Source organism: Rhinichthys klamathensis, unplaced genomic scaffold (genome assembly GCF_029890125.1).
Source record: "Rhinichthys klamathensis goyatoka isolate OS25496 unplaced genomic scaffold, OSU_Roscu_1.1 h1tg000223l_1, whole genome shotgun sequence".
In the NCBI taxonomy this organism is placed as follows: domain Eukaryota; kingdom Metazoa; phylum Chordata; class Actinopteri; order Cypriniformes; family Leuciscidae; genus Rhinichthys; species Rhinichthys klamathensis.
In genome coordinates this window covers 1,703,726-1,724,671 of record NW_026606747.1, presented here as the reverse complement: position 1 = coordinate 1,724,671, position 20,946 = coordinate 1,703,726, and the positions used below count along the sequence as shown (strand labels likewise).

Genomic DNA, 20,946 nt, shown 5'->3' with positions numbered 1-20,946 from the left:
AGGCTGGTATCATCATAATGAACATAAGGTACCAAGTTCAAATACCTCTGTGTGTGGGCCTCGAGGGACTGATCCTCCTGGGAGAGAAGGAGGATCTCCACCGCTGCAAACTCCATTATTTTTCTTTAGGTCGGTTCTTCTGTCACGGTGTGGTGTGGGTTGAAGGGGAGGCAGAGTCGAAAGGCTCCAATTCAAACATTTACTCAAAAATCCAAACAGGTACAGGGATAACTGGCCGAAGGTTATCACACACAAAACCAAGTAACATAAATAAGAACTGACCAGGACTGACTGAACAGAGGGAAACTAAATACAGATACAAATGAACACTAACAAGGTGAGGACAGGTGACACGATGATGATGATGACGACAGGCAGGTGTGGGTAAATGAGGGAGTGAGTGCAGGTGTGAAGACAAGAGGGATTCTGGGAAGTGTAGTGGAGATGAAGACAGAATGGTGCAGACGATAACTGTGACATTAGGTGTGTTCCTTCTTGATTCTGGTACTGTTGGCTGCTCAATTTAAAAATTCAAACAGCAGTGATCCCACAATGTTATGCGGTGGCTGTAAAATAATGCTTCTACAATGTAGTTACAATAAAATTACAGGGCTGTCCATACATTTTTTGCCATCATGCATTTGCATTTACAATAAAAACATGAATACAATATGTTGTTGTAAAATTTATTGTAAAAATTACATCAATTGCTGACAGTGTATTTAACCTTCATATCCTGTTTACTAAGCTTCTTTCGTTTTTTCGGCGTCTTCTCTACCCTTGATTATGTTGCCTAAAACAGTGGTTCCCAACCTTTTTTCGTCTGGGACCCCCTTTTTCCCAAGAAAATATTTTAGGGCCCCCCTTCACATTTAATGATATTATCGCTCTTGTAAGCTCGCAGCAAGGATGACAAAATATGTTGTTTTCAAACAAACGGTATGTTTACTATAACCAGATATGTTTATGTACAAATAATAGCCTATAATATTGAAAATACAATGACAAAAACATCAGTAGGCCCTTTGTAATTTAAAAACGTAAGCCTAGGAGAAGCCTATATTGGCCCTATTTGAAATCCCAAAACAAAAATATTCACAGTGGTGTGTAGGTAAAAAAAAGAAAGAATATAGGCTATTACTAAATGACTGCTGTCTCAATATTTGCAAGTTATTTGTGAAGCTTTATTTTTTACGCTTTTGGCGCTATAGCAAGCGATGTTCTTTCGGAAGAACATTGTAGCCGGAACTACTTCTCTCTGTGTACGTCTATGACGAGTCACGCAGGTACTGGGCAACTCCGCAGCGGCAGCGATCCGAACCAGTGTAAAATAGTCCCAATGTAAACCCTTATTATAGGTGTACCATAGTGGTTCAGGATAAGACAAAAACACGGATTGAAAATGGATTCATGAAGAACTCGCTCATTATATAAATTTTGAACAGAAAAAAGTTAAGGACTTTTATTTAATGCTCATTGCTCAAAACATTTCAAAATATGACGCGACCCCCCACAGAGCTCGCTGAGGCCCCCTTGTGGGCCGCGACCCCCCTGTTGGGAACCGATGGCCTAAAACACATGCATCAATAAATTACACATTGCAATAGTCAGGAAAATGTACTGTTACATTATTAAATTAATCTCTTTGACCTGATAGCTAAATTCATAGTGTAATGTAATCATGACTATTTTCATCAACCCTAGCACATTGTCTTTAGCACATGATCCATTTCATAAAGAAGACCTGGAATTGCTTGGCTGTGCAGCTTACTCTGGTGATAACTGGGGGCTGTGTGGTAATTCTCCCTCCACTTTCTGTGACGTCTGTGCTTTTCTCTCTGACTGAGGTCATTGATTAGTTTCTTCCTGCCTGACTTGAGGTCCTTCCTGTATTTTTCACATTCCTTCTCTAAATATTTCTGTCTCTTCCCTGGGTTTACATCGCGTCGGGCGCAATAGAGTCACTGCTTTTCTGCAGCACTTAGTGGTAGATTGGCTCCCATATTGTAAAACTGATAAGTCTATCAGTTTATCTTCACGGTATCTTTAAAACTTGAAAATAAAGTAAATCGTATTACATAAACTAATATTCACACTAATAAATCAATAGACCAGAGGATGCTACTCATCCCCGTTACTGTTACGGTTTATATGAGTAACAGGACTGAAGGTAACAGGACTGAGTTTTTAGCATAGAATTAGCAAATACATGAAATATAGCTACATGGTATACATGCTATTAGCATGAGGATACTGAGCGAATTCTAGTGACTTACCAAAAAGTAGTATTTTAAAAAATAAAGCAATAACATCTAACAAATAATTTAGGTACAGGACAGTGTGTTGAGATTGACCTTCTAAGACAAGTATGAAGAAATATATAGAAAATATCAAATATATAGAACAGAAAATGTGAGTTCCTATTTTTGGTCTTCCCATTGCTTTCAGAAGATCCATATGATGCAACTTCTTGTTTAAAATGTGTCTTGTGGAATGGCAAAGTTTGGGAGGGAGGAGGGGAGGAGGGGGGGGGGGGGGGGGGGGGGGGGGTGTTAGAGTAACAGTGAAAACCTGGGAACACGACTGAAATGTGTATGAAAAAATATATATTTCTCATGAATAAAAATATTTTAAAGCATAGATTGGATATAAAGTCACACAACAATGCCACATTTTTTTAAATTAAAAGTTAGTCATTATATTCCATGATAAGGTATAGAGATAGAGGGACATGCAACAAATGCTATTTTTTAAGTGTTGCTAGTCTTTATTAAACCTTGCCTTCTTCAACACATGAACGCACACAGCAGAATTTGCAAAGCATCACGAGATGAGTTAAACAACCTCATGTCTCAAAGCACATATCATTACAATAATAATAAACACCTGACTGCTGCAGATTAATTTCGCCATTGAAATGCTTAAATTCGAGTCATGAACCGCTCCAAGTATAATGTCAGAGGTTTCCATCTCTTCCAAATTGCAGTAGTTATGGCGTGAACGCAGCGTAAACTGGTTGTTTTGGTTCAGGAGGAACTGTAAAAGGTGGCTGCGGTTTCGTTTGTGGTGCTCGGTGACTGACGTCTGTCTAACTCTGCATAGCATGAAACGCGCTGATGACGTGTGATGTCTGTACGGGCAGTTGCACAGTGGTACGAAAATACATACGTTGACAGGCAGGTATGACGTTTAATGCAATGATTGGACAAACATTTTATTGTCCTTTGCCTTCCACAAACGACATACAGTATATACATACATTTAATGTTTTTAACTCTTTCCCCCCCATTGACTGAATTTTACAGCTTTCCGGAATGCTAAGAAGACGCAGAAAAAAGCGATATCATATGTATATGTTAAATAACGTGATCATTAACATTAAACAGCATATAAATCAAAACTGCCTAATGTTTCTGAATGAAATGTCGACCCAGGACGAGCTAAATGGCTGGCAACTTTTTAAAAGAACGCTGGAGAGGAAAAAGTAAATTATACATTTTAAATTTCCAATTAGCTTAATGTGCTGGACACTGTGCTTAATAATAAAATGTATTTTAGAGTTCCTGGTTCTAGAATTCCTGGAGACAGAAATGTCACCCATTCAGTGGAAGACTACCTTAATTTCAGTTTGATTAAAAAAAAACCTAATCACAAAGTGTAGGAGGCAATAATGTATGTTATATTTTTAAATGGAATTCAATAATGTTTTTTTATTCCACAAACATTTTATTTATTATGTAGATCTCATTCATTATAAGTAAACAGGAATTTTTGGTGTCATAGATTTAAATATTAGACATTTTGTCCAACATCACTTTCAAAAACGATATACATTTGACTGAAACTCAGAGACTGAAACTGATGGGGTTTTTTTTGACACCAGGGTCATTGACCGCAGGGACAGCTGCCTGTGTGTGTCATACATGCTTTTGCTTACATTACCTTTAGTGGTCTCATGTTACTGAACACTTTCCTGGTTTTTGTCAACTTTTCACAGACTACTTGACAATTATTAGCCCCACCAGGAACTATTAGAACGATTTGTTAGTCAACGAGTGGAGAAAGTTAGAACAGGAGAACTCAAGGAAACAGGTAAATTATGTTATTTTTAGTAGCTGTAATTTGTAAATTGAATAGTTTGTAGTTTTATTCTTTTCCATTATTGTATGATCCTGGACACTGCAGTTAAAAAAATGGGAATGTTGCTCATCATTCATATAGTGTATTTAACAGAATACTCCAGTCTCTTCTGGGTCGTTATTTTAATACAAGAAAATTCTCTTTACCCCGATTAAGCAACAAATTCAAATCAGGTCATCATGTGTACGGGGAAGTGTGCCAAATGCACAGGAGACCTTCTCTTTCCACTCGGCCTCTTAGCCATAGTTGGAAACATCTTGCTGTTTTTTCCCAATGGTGAGGTGTGGAGGACCGAGGAAATCACAGAAAAGATCTGGTTCTTTCCCGGGGTCATCGGGGGAGGACTGTTGGTGAGTCTGAAGCTTTAGGGTATCTGAAAGAAAGAGATACAAGCGTCCATTCGTGTCCTCTATACTAGAGTTGATTCCTGTGTTTTGTGTCCGTGTTGCAGGCGTTTTTGCCTGCTTCAGTGATGAAGGCTGCAGGGCACGAGGGGAACTGCTGTGCAAACAGATGTGGGGTGAGTAAAGCTCTCTGCTTGCGTACACAGAGTTCAGATCTCTGATGGTGTTGGAGGCACTTTTTCTTTGTGTGAGCCGCATGTGCACTTGATAAATCTTTATTCAAAAATGTGTAGCCTATTCTATACAGTAGTCATCTTTATAAAGTTCACTTCCAATATGAGTGGCAAACTATAATGTCACACAACATGCAACCATTTTGCAGTAGAAGCACTGCAGTTCTAATGATCTGTTTAGCATTACTTTTATACTTAATTTGTACAGCACAGTGGTCAACTTCTGTTGTGTTTATTTGTGCTCTATAAATAAATGAAATGAAAATGACATAACGGACAACATACAGTCAGTCATATAATCTAATAACTAATAGAATTCATTAACAAACAAATAAATGAATGAATGGACATTAAATGTTGATTTGTGTTTAAATTACTTATAGAGATGGTGGAAGGATAAATCACAAGCACAGTGATGAATGAAAGAAAAGTTTTCTGCATAAGCAGTCAGTTATAAAGCACTGGAAGACAGAAATATTTTAGCGCTACATTTTGCAAATGACCAGTTTTTTGGGGGTTAAAAATGATCCAAAATACATATTTGAGAAAATACATAACCAGCCAGTGTTCAACGCTATCTGCTTGCCGTAGCTCGATTCAAAACGGTAAGCTTGTAATAAAGCGGATTTCCGCGGGAGATTCGAGCATGTCTTTGCGTCATTACGTCACATCTGTCCACATAAAGAAGAGTCTCGGCTAGTAGGCTATATTGCTGTGAGGATGTTGGAGGTGGAGATTTATAGCCTTTTCTCACAGCACTTGATTTAATTAAACTTATTAATTTGATGGCGGATCCAGAAAGGTTCAAACGACGATCACCAGTGACAACTAGAGATTCACCCGCAGTAAAATGCAAAAGACTTCGTTCGGACTTCGGAGTGGCTACAGAAAAAAAGATACTGCAACCGGACCATGCGAAAACAAGGATACGTATCGGAAGGACATTACATGTAGTCACGCAATGCTGACGTTGTTAACATTAACAATTTGAGAACAAAGTATAATTTGCATGGTTTTGCGTGATAAGCGATTTTTTTAGATTTAATCAGCGCGATTTACTGCAATGTCAGAACCAGAACAAAAGTGGATGTTTCTTACTTGTTCAGATGACATTTTCCGGTGAAAATTCTTATGTTGGTCATACTTCCAAAAAGAATAATCTGTGTGATTCTGAATGCCAGTATCCACACCGGCGCGGAGACTGACAGCTGCACACTCTCCTCAAACACTGTGTTCATCCGCGCTGTGCCGTGTCGAGGGTGTCGAACTACAACTCGTAAAGTTGCTAATTCCGCGAATGACTGCAATTGCAGATTTCGAACAGAGATGGAGACAAAGAGGAAAAACTGCGGACTGCAGCTTTAAAATCAAGGATAAAATCTTAAAAGCTTTGTTATTGGTAATAAACTAATTATTGTACGTGACACCTATGATTGAGATAGGTGAAGAATATATGCTTCGATTCTTGGACAAACAATGGACAAAATTAAGCTTTATTCATTCTTTGTATTTATCAGAAAAAAGTTCTTGAATATATCCTCACATGTACAAGAGTTGCCATTTCTTTCAACATTTATTTGTGAACAGTAATTTCATCCGTATCATAAAACAAAATCAGATACAGCATTTCAAGTGACTTGCAAGTAGGCTACATTTGGCCCTGGCAAAGAGCGCCGCCCGTGAGAGAAGCTGAGCCAGTGGTTTGTGTGTGTGTGTGTGTGTGTGCTGCAGATGATGCTGTCCATGCTGATGTCTGTGCTGGGTGCCGCTGGAGCGCTGTACTGCATGATCGTCTCTGCCGTCGGCCTGCAGGACGGCCCGCTGTGTGACACGGGAGATGGGACCTTTATCTACCCATTCTTAAACTGGACTACAGAGTAACGTGAAAAACACACACATTTCATTTTTTGTTTGTAAGGTATATACACTACCGTTCAAAAGTTTGGGGTCGGTACGATTTTAAATACTTTTAAAAGAATTCTCTTCTGCTAACCATGGTTGCGCTTATTTGATTAAAAATACAACAAAAATCAGTTATAGTATTAAATATTATTCCAGTGTAAATCAGCTGTTTTCTGTGTGAATATATAGTAAAGTGTAATTTATTCCTGTGATCAAAGCTGAATTTTCAGCATCACCAGTGTCAGTGTCTTCAGTGTCAAATGATCCTTCACAAATCAGTATAATATGAGGATTTGATGCTCAAGAAACATTTATTATTATTATCAATGTTGAAACAGTTGTTGGTCTGTCAGTTGTACAGTTTTTTTGTTTTGTTTTTAGGATTCTTTGATGAATAGGAAGTTCAAAAGACTTTTGTAACATTATAAATGTCTTTACTGTCACTTTCGATCAAATTAATTATTCCTTGATAAATAAAAGTATTGATTTCTTTCCTCCAAAAAATAAAAATAAAATTCTCACTGACCCCAAACTTTTGAACGGTAGTGTACATAATATGAAAATGACATCCAAAAATTTCATTTAATTTTCTGCTAGTTCTGTTACTCTGCGACATGCTTTGTTCACGCTCTATTTATAATGTGTTGTAGTTCCACTGTTGGACACTGGGTGGAGTGCGGGTTTAATAGGTATATAGGTAGACAGAGAGCAAGTGAAGTCAGGTGTAACTAATGAGGGAAGCAAACAATGGGTGTTTCTCAAAACCAAGAATTCAAAGAACGGACTTGTGTTCTTGGGGAGAACACTCTTGCTAGTTGTTCTTGGAAGAATGAACTCACAAGGTGACGAGCACACAGAACGCTGCTGACAGTTTGAGACGATGTGTTCTTGCTGGTATTGCGCAATAATTCCCCCGCACAGACACCGTCTGCAGTACCCAAACATAACGAGAATTATTGACGATAACAGCCAGGCTGCAATGGTCTCTTGGCTGTGGGGAAAAACGAGTCTGTGAGCAAACTGGCCGGTTGGCTCGATAGCTAACGTTACACCCGCAGGCGCTTATGGAGATTCTCACTTCCGAAAACGTTTGAGCACATTTTCGATTAGCCATAAATTTTCGTAAAAATGCCAATATTTGAAATCTACACAGTTGATTTCTCGCATCAAATGTTCTCAGAAGTGAATTTAGTGATGAAATAGTGTACGTAATTGTAGAAAAACGAAATACTGTATTGACCTGCCTCTCCTTCCTCGAATGCCGAATTGAATGCTGGGATATTTCTGCCGTCAAGTTCACACAAGTTACCAGCCGATGCATCCTCGGTAAAATGGGCGTGTCAAGAACACATCCGGGATTTTTAACTGTTCTTGCCAAAATGCAAACTTGTGTATTGGGACAGTACTTGGGCCACAAAAGATGACGTTTCACAAGAACACAAGGACACAAGTACAGACAAGAACACAGATTGAGAAAGGCCCAATGTTTTACCGTGTCAGGATCGTATGTGGACATGCAAACTTGTGGATTGTAATGTGTTTTGGCATCAGAACTGTGACAATTAAAGGGATAAAGGCAGTACTGGACTGGAGGCGTCTTGTTTAGATCTCGAGCGCCAGAAATAATCCTACAACACCTCTAAGTGACAAGAAGGTCATTGTCGCAACAACTGTGTTTTCATGGCATTTTCACATTGACATTTTTACATTTTCATAGCTGAATATATTTGCCCATTATAGGGTACCATTTAAAAACAATGACGCAAATACAACATGGTGCCCCATATAGAACAAGCGCACCATGAGTCACAGTGCAGGGGAGGGGAGGCACATGCAAGTTTTTGTTCAGGACTCTATACAGTAGTTCAGTATTCATAAAAAGTTATCGGACAACTGGCGAGTAAAGCCGGGTGCACACTATAGCTGTGTCCCAATGTGAAGGCTGCATCCTCCGAAGGCCGCGGACTTCGAAGGATGCAGCCTATTCGTCCTTCGAAGGACGCACCTTGTAGCCTTCATAGGATTTCCTAATTGCGCATCCAGGTGTTCCCGATTACCGCTCCATGGCGCCAAGCAACAGTGCGAGATGGAGCTGCCGTCCTGATCATTAATTTGTTATAATTGAGTAAACAGCTATGGAGCCAGAATTGGCTATTGTCATTTTTATGTTTTATATTTTACTGAGGATGTTAAATACATGAATTTTCTAAACGACATTTAGGCCACTTGTCTTTAAAGTCAATTTTTTAGGAGGAAAAAGCTCAGTATAATAGAATAAGCAAAAAAAAACTTCACATATAAAAAAGAAATATAACACAAACACAAGGTTAGGTTATATAAAAATAAAACATTCATGAATTATTTTATGATTATTACTGTCTTCAGTGAACTCAACGCAAATGATAATAATATTATTATTATTAGCCTACTTTTAGGCTACATATTTAGAAGGCGCTTTTATCCAAAAAAGGAACAAAGAAATTCGTCAAATGTCAGTCATAATACAGGGCTAAGATTATCACAAATAAACACAAGATTTTGACGCAAATGTGTGTGGGAGTGTGAGCGCGCACTGCATGGCACGGAGGCGCGGCCGCGAACACTTGCATTTTCCCATCAACAGTGGAAACAACTTAAAAAATACTCTATAATTTCTGGTCATACAGAAAAGAATAATACATCATTCGCAACTACTTTTATTTGTCCAAACTCACATAACAAGAAAACGTTGTGCTTTTGTAAAATAAAACAATCAGTCGCGCTTTCATGATCTCCGTGAACTGGAGCGCGTCTCATAAATGAACTGAAACAAAATATACCTTGCCTAAAGCTTGAAATGTTCACTTTTAAACGAACAATTAAAATGCCTCGTTATTTATGCAGACACATTTATTATCATTAGCCTATAAATCATGGTTCCAGAGACATGCCTCTTCTCATTCAGCATTGCGGGAAACATATAATTTCCAGGTTCTAATCTGGCCTTAGAAAACCAGTAAAATCGACATTTGTCCCATAGTAATTTGTGAATATTTTAAATGTTTAATAAAGGGGCAAAGTCTTTTTTTTTTTTTTTTTTTTTTTTTTTTTTACCATTTGTGTAGCCTACTACAGTTCAAATTTCGGTGTTCAACTTTGGCTTTTAAAAATACAACAACCTTTCATTTTTAGTTTTTCAATTACGGGTTAAAAAAAAGAAAAACAAATGGACGCAAAAGTAGGCTACCTTATATTATTAAATATTTAAAATAATGTATTTGTAGAAAGGTTTGATAGTCAATTAAAATACTAGTAAAATCAAAGACTTTAATCTAAAAAACTATCACTAAACTATCTTTAGTTTAATAGTCTTTGTAAATTTGCATCCATTCGTTTTTAATTTTTTTAACCCGTAAATGAAAAACGAAAAATGAACGGTTTTAAAAGGCATAGTTCAACACCAACATTTGAATTTGAACTGTAGGCTACACACCAAATGCTGCACCAAAAATGCTGTCGTCACCGGCGCGCAATGAATTATGGGGTAGGATCAAGGTAGGATAGGCCGCTAAGTGTCCATTTATGAATACTTCCTTTCACGGGGAAACGAAGGGTGCATTTGGCGTCACTTTTGAATCAGGGTAGCCTTCGTCACGCCGTGATGACGCAACCGGCCTTCGAATACGGCCTTCGAAGGATGCGGAATTGAATTGGGACAGCCTTCATCGCGCCGCGGTGACGCAATCGGCCTTTTAAATGCGTCCTTCGAAGAGGCAGCCTTTGAATTGGGACAGCCTTCGTCACGCCGCTGTGACGCAATCGGCCTTCAAATGCGGCCTTCGGAGGACGCAGCCTTCACATTGGGACACAGCTTATATGATTTATAACAGTCCTTTACGACTGTTGCTTGTCAGACTGTACAAACATGACCCCCGCAGTAAGTAATATAAGGTCAGACTAGCCGAATATCCATTACCCTGCAAATTGAAATTGTGAATTGAAAATACGCCCAATGGAAACACATCAATTTCGCCCGAAACTCCCATTTATCACAAACAAAGTTTTTATGCTTGCACGAGGTGGTTTTCAGGCAATTTGAAAAGGAATATTTTAACGGAATGGAAACAGTTTTTCACATTTACAGATCACCACTTAAAGACGATCATTCTTTAAAGATGGCACGGTATGTTTGGACAGAAGATGAGACAGAGTTCTTAATTAAATGCATAAAAGACAAAAGATTTACGAGAATACTGGATTCTAAACAAAGAAATGACACAATTTATCAAGACCTTGAAGCAGAAATGAGGGAGATACACCCAGAAATACCTCATACTGTATGTGCCGCTCACAAGTATAAGGGTCTTTTCTTGCCATTAATGCTTGGATAACACGCCTACGTCTCCGTCCATTAACAATAATGGCTATTGCGGTGGCTGCGATAAATGTAAACCTATCAACATCAGTCGCCATGATGTTTGGATTGACTTATCTCGAGAGGAAAAAATTACGTTTCAGTCGCATAACATCGGTTAATGGAATCACCGTCATTTCACAATCGTTTTTATCGACATTTAGAAAATATTGCAAAAGTTTTGTGCAAATCTGTAATGGAAATGCGGCTACTGTAGGATCTCAGTTTTCATTAATGTCAGACTGTACGGCAGTCAGACTCAAGGCGTTAAAAACGGACGCACGCAAGAATATTCGTCCAGAGTTTTACATCATCAATTCGTGACACGTTCTGTGACTGTGAACTGCATTTACATGTGGCATAGAAATTGTGGCTAGCAAACAAAAGCAGTCTCTAGCGTTAATTTTGCTCATGGCTTCTCTTGAAAAGAAAACTGGGAAAAAATGAAGATGTGTGTGTGGAGCAAGTGGTAGTTTGTTGTTTTCTCACTTATTGCATCATCAGGTTCTGTGTTCCTATTGGTTTTTGATTTGAGGGTTGTCGTGGGAGAAGTAACACTGCATAACTGTGTCTCTAAACTTCTGACACTGCCAGAATTTCATTGTAAAATAAAATTTGATGCAATAGTTGTCTGTACACATGCCAAACTAAGTCAAAACCCGAAAACCAATAGGAGTGCCGGACCTGATGACGCAAATAGCTGTTCCCTTAAATAGTGCCCTATTAACCCTCTGGGGACTAAGCCCTTTTTGGTCCGTTTTCTCTATTTTTACATTTGGGCTTATAAACCATATGTAATGGAGATGGAACACTATGTGTTTGGTATACATGGATTCAGAAGACCCTAAGCTAACATAAGCATGCGTGTAATGTGTTTATAAAGGAAGTATGAGTGAAAAATGTACAATAAACTAGAGAATTTCCAAAACGGAAATTAGATTTTTTTTTCCATTTATTTCTGAAAATCACACATCACACAAAAATAGTGAACAGTTTTCTAACAAAAAATATATTTGTCAAAGCCTTTGCTTGGCAGACATGTGTAATTGTTAAATAAAATGTGTAAAGAACAATGAAAAATGTAACTTTATTTACAAATAGTCCTAGGCGTTTTTCTTATGAATGCTTAGAATTTTCTAAGCAATGCTTTCTCCTCGTCACTCTCCAGTAATTGTTCCAGAGCTTGTTCCACCGTAAATCGTTTACTGCTTGCCATCATAAAAGTGCTAAAACAATAAATAATGCTATAATTGTATGTATATATATATATATATATATATTATAATTGTTCTGTCTCTCTCTCATATTTCTCTGATAATCCGCTCCGTAAGCCTCCGTTCGCTCTCTCTCCTTCTCTCCATTCAACGCTGTTTGCGTCATATCCCTAACTATATAGTACCAGCCCTTGCAAGGCCACAGAGTCCTCTGATTTGCTAGAAACGTCATGGTAACCTTCCTCTGATTGGGTTTGAAAAATATTTCTCCATCGGCAATTTTTCCATTGGTTGTTGCTTGCGGAATCTGCCAAACAACATCGATTTCATTGGCCTTTTACATTGTGGTATTGCGCAACAAGGAAGTGTGTATATTTACAAGCCGGGTAAGTTATCACTGTTTTCAGCGGAATCTGAGGAAGACGGTAAAAAAGACCGCATCTCTCTATCATTAATAGTTTTTAAGATATTTACACATTTGTAAAAGTATGCCATTTTGGGCGGTACCGCCCAATCCGTCCCCAGAGGGTTAAGGGTATAAGGGACAATTCTGGACACAGCCACAATCTTTTACCGAACATGTCACAAATTGATGATGTAAAACTCAGGACGAGTCTTCTTGCATGCATCTGCAGTCTTGACTTCCGTACAGTCTGACATTGATGACAACTGAGATCCTACAGTGTGACATACTCTCCTACATAGGATCCTACAGTCCTACATGTTCGTACTGTCTGGACAAGTCATAAAGGACTGTTATAAATTGAACGGTGTGCACCCGGCTTTTCTCTGCAATTGTCCATACCCAAAACCTTTTTTTTATTCTCGGATTTAAACAAATTCACGTGGGTCATACTTTTCAGGGCGTAAAATACGGAGGAATCACATCCCTGCTTAACTTAGTTTCTTAACTATGTATGTAATCTATATATATGTATATGACATTTGATCTATTGGTAAATCTTTTGTCATTCGAGAAAACATTTAGAAATAGTCTTTTTTGGTCTTTTAAGCATTAGAGCAGCAACAGCAGTTTGATAAAAGAATGGTGTTCAGAAGAAGAAGAAGTTTTATTTATATAGCGCCTTTCCGTAGCTCAAGGTCGCTTTACATTGTAATTTACGATACATTTACACTTACACACACATTACAGACATACAGACACATTAAACGAAATACATGTTAAATAGATATGTTTTTAACTGAGTTTTGAATATAGCCACAGATGAGATATTTCGAAATGTAAGGGGTAATGAATTCCATCATTTTGGGGCATTGACACTAAATGACCTTCCACCTACTGTAGACAACCGGAAACGGGGGGGTGGACAATAAACCAAGTTCAGCTGATCTGAGAGACCGTACAGGGCGGAAGGTGTAAAGTAGATCAGACAAATATGGGGGTGCAAGACCGTTTAATGCCTTAAACGTTAGAAGCAAAACTTTAAAGTGGATACGTGATGCCACGGGTAGCCAGTGAAGGTCATGAAGCAGAGGAGAAATGTGAGCAGGACGCCTGGTGGAGGTGAGAACTCTTGCTGCTGAGTTTTGAACGTACTGTAATCTTGCAATACGTTTTTTGGGCAGACCAAGAAATAAAGCATTGCAATAATCTAGCCGTGATGTGATTAGTGCATGAATTAAGGTTTCAGCGTCAGCTAAATTGAGAGAAGATCGTAGACGAGCAATATTGGGAAGATGAAAGAAAGAGTTTTTGACAAGAGAAGAAATATGAGAGCCAAAAGAGAGTTGAGTCAAATAAGACACCAAGGTTGCGAAACAATGACGAAGGCTTAATATGAACTCCATCAATATAAAAGGACTGGTCTAGAGAGCTGCGGGACCCAACGCAAATCTCACGGGAGCGGGCAGTTTGAACTTTGCTGCGGGCGGGAATGGGCGGCTAAAAAAAAAACGTAGCCTAAGCGTTTTAGATGTCCCCGATAGCCTAGCCAGGCTACTATTCATCAACCTCAGTGCGTCAGAATACATGCAGGCCAGCGAAACGAAACAAACAACCCCATGAATCTCTTTAATAATAGCAATACAAATACGTGTTTTTTCCTGCGGGTCGGGAGAAGACACAAAATCAATGCATCTCTATTATTGTGCGGGAATAAATTCTCAGAGTTTTGCGGGTGCGGGCGGGAGTGGACATACATATTGCGGGAGCGGGCGGGAGTGTAACACAAACGTTGCGGGAGCGGGCGGTAATGGTCAGAAATTCAGCGGGCAGGAGCGGGATGAAGAAAACAGTCCCGCGCAGGGCTCTAGACTGGTCCATCCTTTTGACTGAGGCAGCAGAGCAGATCACTAATATCTCATTTTTTTTTATCATTTAATTTGAGGAAATTAAGGGACATCCAGTGCTTGGTGTCCCTGATACATGCAGTGAGTGAGTCAGGCAGGGATGGCCTATCAGAGCTGGTGGTGAGATAAATTTGAATGTCATCAGCATAGCAATGGAATTAAAGTCCATGCCTGCGTATGATGTTACCAAGTGGATGTATGTAGATGATGAACAATAGTGGACCAAGAACTGAACCTTGAGGAACACCCTGTGTAAGTGAAGCAGTGGCAGAACTATGACTTTGTATGCTGATATAGGAAATGAGCCAGGAAAGAGCGAAACCAGTGATGCCGATAACAGAAAGCAGAGAAATAAGTAATTCGTGGCAGACTGTGTCAAAAGCAGCGCTTAGATCGAGGAGCATCAAGATGTTTATCAACCCTGAATCGATGGACAAAAGAATGTCGTTAACCACACGCAGAAGAGCAGTTTCAGTGCTGTGAGATGGGCGAAAACCTGACTGAAAAGGTTCAAAAAGACCATTTGTATCCAAATAAGATTGCAATTGCGAAGCAACAACATTTTCAAGGATTTTGCTTAAGAATGTTCAATTGGATATTAGTCTGTAGTTGTCCTTGTTTAGATGGTCAAGGCCAAGTATTTAATGAGCAAAATAAATCCCCAGAGACTTTGGCAGCGTAATAATGTGTCTAGACACAAGCTTAAACACAAACAACAACTGACAACTTAAAAGTGAACAAGGAGGAACTAAAATACACAGAGAATTAACCAAATAATAAGCAGCTGTGACGATTCATCTGTGTCCATAGAAACTAATGATTGCCAGGAAGTTAAGACAAAGGAGGACAAGAAGTGACAGAGAAAAACAAACTAAAAGTGCATGAAAATAAAACTAACTGAACAGAACCTTGACAGTGTGATTGCTGCATTAATATTAATTTTAACTGATGCGCACAGGTGTGCATATGTCGCCTGTTTTAGTTTATTAGGATTCCAAATGGAAATAGCTTTATTGCAGGAATCTGTCGTCACTGTCATCACTCCTGCATGAATATGAGAAAACACTGGCCTTGTGCAGTTAGAAGAGGCCTTTGAGGATACTTAGCTTTGTGATGACTTTTTCCCCATTGCTTTCCTCTGTTCAGAGAGAGTTACCTGTTTAACCAGACATCATGGATAGAGTGCGAGAGACCACAGAACGTGGTGCTGTGGAACGTGGTCCTGTTTTCAATCCTGTTGAGCATCGGTACCCTGGAGGCTGTGCTTTTACTAGCACAGGTAGTCAACGGACTGATCGGATGTCTCTGTGGGACGTGCATGAACAAGAATCAGGTTTCATGTTAATTCTCTATATTTCTATGTATGTAAAAATGTGTTAACAGTGAAGGTGTTTACTATACATTCTAAGAGCCAAGAACGGTAACAGTTAATATATATGATAGTCAACTTTACAGTAGACTCAGTTTGTAAGATGTCAACTAGCAGTCATTAGAGTATTAGTAGACCATCTGCTTAATAAGCAGCTAACACTGCTTACACTTTATTTTGATGGTCCCCCAACTAGGCATGTGAAGTGTAGGTATACAATTTTCATGTTGTGATAATTGCTGAAGCTTTTATCATGGTAAACGGTATTATCACGATATTGAAATAAGTTACAAAAAAAGTGTTCTTTTATTTTTTTTTATTAACCAACACCTTGCAAAACATGTACGTTCAGTAATCAACAACTTTTGATTTTAATAATGTATTATTAAATATAGAAATTAAACTAACTAAGATTAATAAATGCTTTATAAGTATTTTTCATTGTCAGTTTATGTAGACTAATGAATTAACTAACTAATAGTGGTTTCACTTTACTTGGATGGTCCCTTTAACACATTCAGTTGACTATGTAACGTTGCACCTACATCTCTACTACTGTAACTCTCACTAGAGTGTTAGTAGAGTATTAGTAGACTGGTAGGGTTAGGGATAGAATAAATTGACATGTAGTTGCAAAGTTACTTATAGTCAGTAGAGTGTCTGTTGGAGGAGCATCACAATAAAGAGTTATCAGATATTAAGCAGACAGTCTACTAATACTCTAATGAGAGGTAGTTGACATGTAGTTGCAAAGTTACTTATAGTATAGATCCTTATTGTAAAGTGTTACCAAACAATAAATAAAGAATCTGAACATTTTCAATCAATAACTAGGGCATGTTGTTGTCCAGATTAAAATATATAAATGTTTAACTTTGAAAATAAATGGCCTATGAAGTATTTAAGTATTTGGTCCAGTGATGAACACCATTGCGAATACAAAAATCTGAACGGCTGCTTAAAACTTTTAAATATTGTACAGAAACAGAAAATGGCAGCCTGCTTTGTTTACAGGGTTACCGCGGTAAGAGAGTGAATGTGCATTTTCATTCATTCTTCTTCACTTGTTCCGCCATTCTTCTTCACTCGTTCAACTCATTCTACTAAACCTAACCCAAACCTAACATTCTACTAATATTTTAATCACAACTATAACGATAAAGATAAGAGGAACGATATCGTTGGGATCACTTTCAGAACGATTTTTTTCCAGCTGTCGAATGATAAAACACTGACAGCCAATCAGAATGCACTCGAATTTTAATGGCTCGCGTATTTAAGTTAACAGACGACAATACAGAAAAATCTTTGTTAATCGCTGTACACCACTGTTTGACAAGTCAAGCCCCTTTTCAAGAAAATGGATATGGAAAACAATCGTTCAAATGGTGAGAAGTATTACCTCAAGTATCCAGCACTCATTTCGACAACATTGTCAACAGTGTCTTGCTTCCTTCACAGTTGCGGTGAAAAAGACTAGGTGTTGTTTTTATTTCACTTTATTGACTCCCTTCAGCTAAATTCACTGTTAGATTATTAGATCGATTACACTAGCTTCACTCAAAACATAGCATGCTGAGGACATCTGCTGGTTAAAGCCATGTAAATGCAACAAGAACAGCAAAAACATGTTCAATGACGTTTTACACACTTTGAAACCGCAGCGCATGAGCTTAGAATAAACTGACCGTTATCATTCGTTGGTGTGGACGCAAATATAGTTATTGTTATTAGTTACCATTCTTTGTGTGAACGGGCCTTTAGTTAAAGTGAAATAAAGTGTAACCCCAAGAACATTAAGCAATTGCTTTCAAAATGTACTTACATGTTGGTATTACAAATATTTTATTTACAAATAATGTATTGCTTTGGCTTCAGCAGACGCAGTTGGCATGAAAACCAAAGAACACACTCCAGTATGTGGGATCTTCACAGTAATACAGAAGAACACAATCTACAGATCTACAGAAACACCCATGTGAAGTCTACTAAGGTTTCGCTAGACTCAGATGATTAATATCATTTTCAGTTTTTTTGTAAATGATGCCCTTGTCTTCGATAAATGAAGCCTTTGACACAGGTAATTTATCTGTATAAGGTCTAAATATCTCAGATGCATGACATTCATATAATAGGCTACTGTAATATTCAGCTATCAAATATCATAATAAACAAGTCTCAGGAAGAAAAAAGGTATACACATGCTACTGACTTAACCAAATAATGATATCAGTAAAGAATAATAACGTAGTCAGTACATTGCAATGATAAATTAATATTTCAACTGATAGATTTTTAAATAAACACCTTTTGTCAGGATTATATTTGGTGTATTTGTCTTTTTGTTTGTGTGACTTGTATTGTTTCTTGATGACTTGTATGTTTCTTGTATTTCCTTTCCGTTTAGTCTTGATTATCCCCCTGTTAGTTTCCTTGGTTACTGATTAGTTACATCTGTCTCGTTTAGTTCCCTTGTTTGCTACTGTGTATTTATGCTCCCTGTTTTGTTCAGTTCTTTGTCGGTCTTTGACTATGTTGGAAATGTATTTAATAGTTTCTCTGTATTTAGTAGTTGTATATCATCGTATAGATGCTGCTGTTGAGGGTAGATCACCTTTAATCGAGTTCATTGATTATACCTTGTGGGTTTGCGGATCCTCCCTCACCGTGGGAGTCGTCGAGGACAACGCCACCATCAACTCCAACTCCCCGGGACTTTGAACACCTCCTGCAGCCATCTCTCTGTCAGATCCAGATAGGACACATCTCCCCTGCCCAGAGTGTCCCGGACAGCTAGAGAGATCCTCCAGCTCCATCATTCACCTCCACGGAGATCCTCCATGGACCAAAATCCTGAGCCAGCGCCTGACTCGTATCACAAGCAAAAACCCCCTCCAATCACAGAGCCAAAGATAGAGTTCATCCCGGAGTCAGAGCCTATCACCACATCTGTACCGATGCAGGATCTGATCGCCAGGTCCATCACAGAGTCAGCACCGTCAGGTCAGTCAATGGCCCTGGATTTGCCTGCTCCTCTGGTGCCTCGCAGCTCCTCGGCTCTGCCTTCGCTGCTGACTCCATACAGCTCTTCGGTCCACCTCAGGCCCCTTCACCTCCAGCATAGCTCTATGAAGCTGATCCCCTTGCTACACCTTGGCCCCCAGGCCCATGACTCCACCTCGGCCTGTCAGTCCTTTGGCTCTGCGCTTCGCGCTTCTGCCATCCCTCAGGCTCCACCATGGTCTTTCGCTGTGGACGTCCGGGACTCTGGGTGCACCTCAACACTCCACCCCTTCTGCTCCACCAGGCTCCTCCTTCCCTACGGCGTCACCCTGTTTTGCCAGGTGGCTGCATCCGAAAACTAAAAAAATGCTGCCTATCAGGATATGGAGGTACCCCAGTGCGCATCTTCAGCTGGGTCTCGGTACGGGTGTGCACTCGAGTGCGATTGCTGTATTCACACCTGCCCAAAAGATCCGCACCAAGGGGGGAAACGAACTTGAGTCGAACCAAACAAGGTAGGTGTGAATACCATAGATATACATCATAAAGGGTAGATGTCTCGTCTGCACTGCTGGCCAATGGAGGTCGATGTCCGCACCTGGCGGCCATCTTGCCACAGTCAGCTGGCTCACTCGTAACATTGTGTTTTAATGGTGCATGTACTTTTAAAATAACCATAACTTGCTCAATTTTCTACTGATTTCAAACAGTTTGGTTTGTTATAAACGTCAGAGATGTAGTTAAGACACTGCATACTTATGAATAATTATAATCATGGACTTCCATATGAAAATAACATTGAACAGAACAGATAGGTGCAATGAATATACACACGCACAAGGTATTTATGTTATTTATGTTAAATCAATATATAGGCTACAAAAACTCAGTGTACAGAATGGCAACATAAGATATATATATATATATATATATATATATATATATTTACACTTTTATAATATGAATTTTACTATTATAATAAAATTATTTGAATTATTACATGTTTATTTTAATTTCTTCAGGGTTGGGCCATTTTCTAGGCTTTTCCCCCCGAAAAGAGAGTACTGTGAAAGTACTACTACTGTGTTCCCACCTATTTTTGTTTACTATCAAATGCCTGACCTCTTTAGAAAGCTGAGACCCTGTAGTTTTTTAGGAAACATTCAGAATAATTGTGTGAAGTACTGGCACAGAGTTATAGAGGGTAGAATATTGTTTTTTCTTTCTGCCGGATAAAAAGCATCTCTGAACTGACCACATTTCAGCCCTCTAGGTCACTTGATATGACTTTAGAAACACAACTGAGCCCTAGCACCAGGTCATGTGAAGCTGTGTGCAAAAGCAGATTAAGTCAAGTCATCCTCATTTATATAGCGCTTTTAACAATGTAGATTGTTTCAAAGCAGCTTTACAGAGATAAACATATAATTTAAGGTAACAGAGATTGGTTTGGTTTTATAGCGGTTCTTGAATAATATTTTATTTATTTTAATAATTTTTATTTTATTTTTTTATTAACTTATTTTCCAGCTAAAGTTAGTTTGATTCACTTCCGTCGAAATGATTATTTGTTATTAAATTAGGGGCAGCTAAGATGACACCATTCTCTCTAAACAGACTTTAAAGGGGTCATATAATGGTAAATGCACTTTTACAAGTTGATTGTACTGAAATGTTGGCAGTGCCTGTACACAACCATCATATAATGATAAAAATCCATCCAGTGTTTTTGTTTTAATCTCCTTATATGTTTTCCCCTGCCTCAAATCAAGCCGTTCGACTGTGACGTCACACGGTCGGACGCCCCTCCCGCGATTGTTGATTGACAGCAGCAATTCAACACAGACCCGCCCTCGCTCGTCCTGTCAATCATAGTCTGCGCGGACCGGCGCGGTCATTGTTGATATGCTGGAGCACTGTCTATGAGCAGAATGGCGTCTAAGCGATTGTGGTGTTCTGTTCTTGGGTGCAATAACACAGCAGTCATTTTAATGTTCCTAAATCCGAACCGCTGAAGACACAGTGGCTGAGTTTGTTT

At 38.8% G+C, this 20,946-nt stretch overlaps 1 protein-coding gene across 2 annotated transcripts; it reads left to right on the top strand.

Annotated features, from left to right (window-relative positions):
- Positions 1-3,916: 3,916 nt before the first annotated feature.
- On the top strand, positions 3,917-18,227 carry LOC130097738 (transmembrane 4 L6 family member 1). 2 transcript variants are annotated; one of them, XM_056264678.1, is made up of 6 exons: positions 3,917-4,092; positions 4,297-4,490; positions 4,592-4,660; positions 6,449-6,594; positions 15,683-15,869; positions 17,787-18,227. In XM_056264678.1, the coding sequence occupies exons 2-6, from the start codon at positions 4,320-4,322 to the stop codon at positions 17,799-17,801; spliced, it is 588 nt and encodes a 195-aa protein (XP_056120653.1). In that variant the 5' UTR covers positions 3,917-4,092; positions 4,297-4,319; the 3' UTR covers positions 17,802-18,227. The 2 variants fall into 2 exon arrangements, with proteins under 2 accessions (XP_056120653.1, XP_056120652.1); XM_056264677.1 differs by having other exon boundaries at positions 17,784-18,227.
- The last annotated feature ends 2,719 nt before the right edge of the window (positions 18,228-20,946 follow it).